The sequence below is a fragment of the Antrostomus carolinensis genome, unplaced genomic scaffold (assembly GCF_000700745.2).
Source record: "Antrostomus carolinensis isolate BGI_N321 unplaced genomic scaffold, ASM70074v2 scaffold37942, whole genome shotgun sequence".
Taxonomy (NCBI): domain Eukaryota; kingdom Metazoa; phylum Chordata; class Aves; order Caprimulgiformes; family Caprimulgidae; genus Antrostomus; species Antrostomus carolinensis.
The window spans coordinates 399-3,196 of record NW_010298252.1 but is presented as its reverse complement, the minus strand read 5'-3'; the positions used below and the strand labels follow the sequence as shown (position 1 = coordinate 3,196).

The 2,798-nt window shown below is 53.2% G+C and overlaps 1 protein-coding gene across 1 annotated transcript; it reads right to left on the bottom strand.

Moving 5' to 3' along the window:
• Window positions 1-294: 294 nt before the first annotated feature.
• On the bottom strand, window positions 295-1,745 carry LOC114818308 (tyrosine-protein kinase HCK; the record flags this gene model as incomplete). Its single annotated transcript, XM_029083599.1, has 3 exons — window positions 295-497; window positions 1,221-1,352; window positions 1,592-1,745. Coding segments are annotated over 3 exons (489 nt in total), but the record flags the coding sequence as incomplete, so codon positions are not given.
• Between the last annotated feature and the right edge of the window lie 1,053 nt (window positions 1,746-2,798).

The following is a 2,798-nucleotide window of genomic DNA, read 5'->3' as shown; positions in this document are numbered from 1 at the left end:
GCCACCAGGTCCAGCCAGCACTGCCCCGAGCTGCTGCCTCATGGGCACTCTGGCACCTGCAAACGACCCGGGTTTGGCCCCACGTCGCTTCTCCTCCATCTGGCAGCCCCAGCCTGAGCCTCGCTTCCTTCTGCTCTCGCTTCCAGCCCAGCCACACCAGGAAGGCTCCAGTTCCTGGGCCAGGCTGGCAGCAGAAGGTGGGTGCAGGCAGAGCACGAGTGAGACAGGGGAGTGGGGTGCGTGTGCTGGCTGCCACTAGCACAGCAGGCACCGTGGGGGGTGTCTGCTCCTGCCTTACGGCTGCTGCTGATACTGGCTCTCTGTTGCAGTAAAGAAATCCTCCAGAATGCTCTGCATGTACTCAAAGGTGGGACGATCGTCTGGTCTGGTCTTCCAGCATCTCATCATAATGTCATAGAGCTCCTCGGGGCAGTTCTCTGTGCGGGGCATGCGGTACCCGTGCTCCAGGGCCCTGATCACCTCCACGCTCGACATCCCTGGAGAAACAGGGCGGGACAGGTCAACGTTTCATGGTTTATCATTGATTTCTTTAAAAGGCAAAAGATGCCCAAATCCCAAACTACCCCCCCTTTGGCACTAGAAAGAAAAAGGACAAGTTAGAGGGGTTGGGAAGTTGCAGTTTTGTACCCCAGTTGAGCAGATCAGATGGGAATTAGAATTGTTTGATATAAATTTCCACAAAATAAAGGCTACACTTCTCCATCATCCAAGTCTTTTAACAAGCCATTCCTTCCAGTGGCACTGATAAAAATAAGTTAGTGTGATGGCAGAACTTCCCCAACAGCCCTTTATGCCACCCCACATCCTTCATGGTCGGTTTGTGGCAACTTTTACTTTTCTGGTACAGAAAAATTTTCCATGGAAAAAAGGTACCAAATAAACAATTCATCTAAAATATAGGGTGGTTCCTAATGATGATGATTTACAGCTCTGGTCTGAACTGTAGGTGTAGCTAAATGAGTGGTGCAGACTGCTCTGAGACCATCTTGAGCTCTGGGCTCCTCTCCATGGCTCACAGACAGAATTGCCATCTTGAGATCTTGTGTTACCATCTTTGAGCTCTGCTCCCAGTGTGAGATTCAGATTTCTCACCATTCCCTCTGGTTTCAGCAATCTAACTTCATGGAGAACCAGATCCCATGGATGGGGCCCAGAGTGTCTTTTGGAACCAGATCAGAGGAGGCATCTCACCCCCTTACCTGGGTACGGGATGCGCCCGTAGGTGATGATCTCGGTCAGGAGGATCCCGAAGGACCAGACATCTGATTTTATAGTGAAAGTTCCGTAGTTGATAGCTTCTGGTGCAGTCCATTTAATGGGAAACTTGGCACCTGGACAAAGAGATCCAGTGGGAAACATGAGCTCTAACCCAAATGCTGAGAAACCGGTGGTGAAATATGGGGAACAGGAAACAAACAAACAGAAGAGGAAGATGTGAAATGATGCAAATGAGGGGAGCTTCCCTCATCTGCCCCTTCATACAGCACCTCCCTCCCTTAGTGGCTCTGAGGGAATCCCACAACCCTTCCCCATCTCAAAAGCAGCCAGGCACCCGCGGCAGGTCCCGCACCTTCCCGGGCCGTGTACTCAGTGTCCTCAATGACTCTGGCCAGCCCAAAGTCTGCAATCTTGCACACCAGGACCGCCGACACCAGAATATTGGCGGCTCTCAGGTCTCTGTGGATGTAGTTCCTCTTCTCGATAAAAGCCATGCCTTCTGCAATCTGTGAAAAGGGGAAAGAGAGAAACACAGAGAGGCCGTTTGCAGTAACACCACCTCCCCGCCGCCACTGCTGCCGGGAACGGGAGGAGGTCATCTGCTCCGGCCAGCGCTGGGAAAGGGGTGAAAGGAGCCTGAGATGTGACTGACTCCTGTGTGGGAACCACGCTCTGCACAGGGAATCTCTTGCAGAAGAGGTCAGGGTTTGGGTGACCAACCCAACACAACCCATTGAAGTCCACGTGATAGAAAAGAAGCAAGAGCTGGTGTCTGAGCAGCTGGTGTGCTCATGAGCAAGCGTCTGTGAGTGTCCCCAGGGCAAGGTACAGCTACATCCATAACCTGCAGACATGAACAGGAGCAAATCCTTCTCCATTTAGAGAAGGTGTGAGAGCAAATACCTCAAATACACGAGTCTCCAAACACCTCAACTGCTTGAGGGAAGCAGGGAGTAAACTATCCTCTGTCTACTAAGGGGACAACGAGTGGTCTTTAATTGCCACAGTGAGGGTCACCAGCACTGCAGAGCTTCCTTGGTGAGGACAGAAAAACACTGTGGTGGGTCTCCCAGGGAGGCTGGGGAGATACTTGGGGTCTTCAAGAATAGTTTGTGAAGAGCCAGGTCCTGCCTGGGGAGAGGATGGTTGTGACCACCCCTGAAGAGCCCCCTGAAGCTCCATCTTCTGAAGTCTCTGCGCTCAGCAGCTGTGTCCGTGTGCAGCTCGTAGCCCTGATCGACACAGGGATGAGCTGGTGTGTGCACAGCCCACCCCCAAATGAGCGCCCAGTTATCCCAGGGCTGGATGCTGCCAGCATCTGGGAGGGGAAGGGGCTGGAGAAGCCAGAGAGGACACCCCTCACCCCTGCCACACCCGCACACACCGGGCCAGGGTAAGGAGCAGTTGCTCACAGAGCTCCAGACAAAATACAGAACTAAACAAGCGCTGCAGGAGCGGAAGGATTATTTCCACCACCACAGACAGAGTTTTGCTCACGGTGACTCAGCCCCGGCACAAACCTGGGTGCCAGGCTCGCTGCCTGCACATGAAAGTGCTTC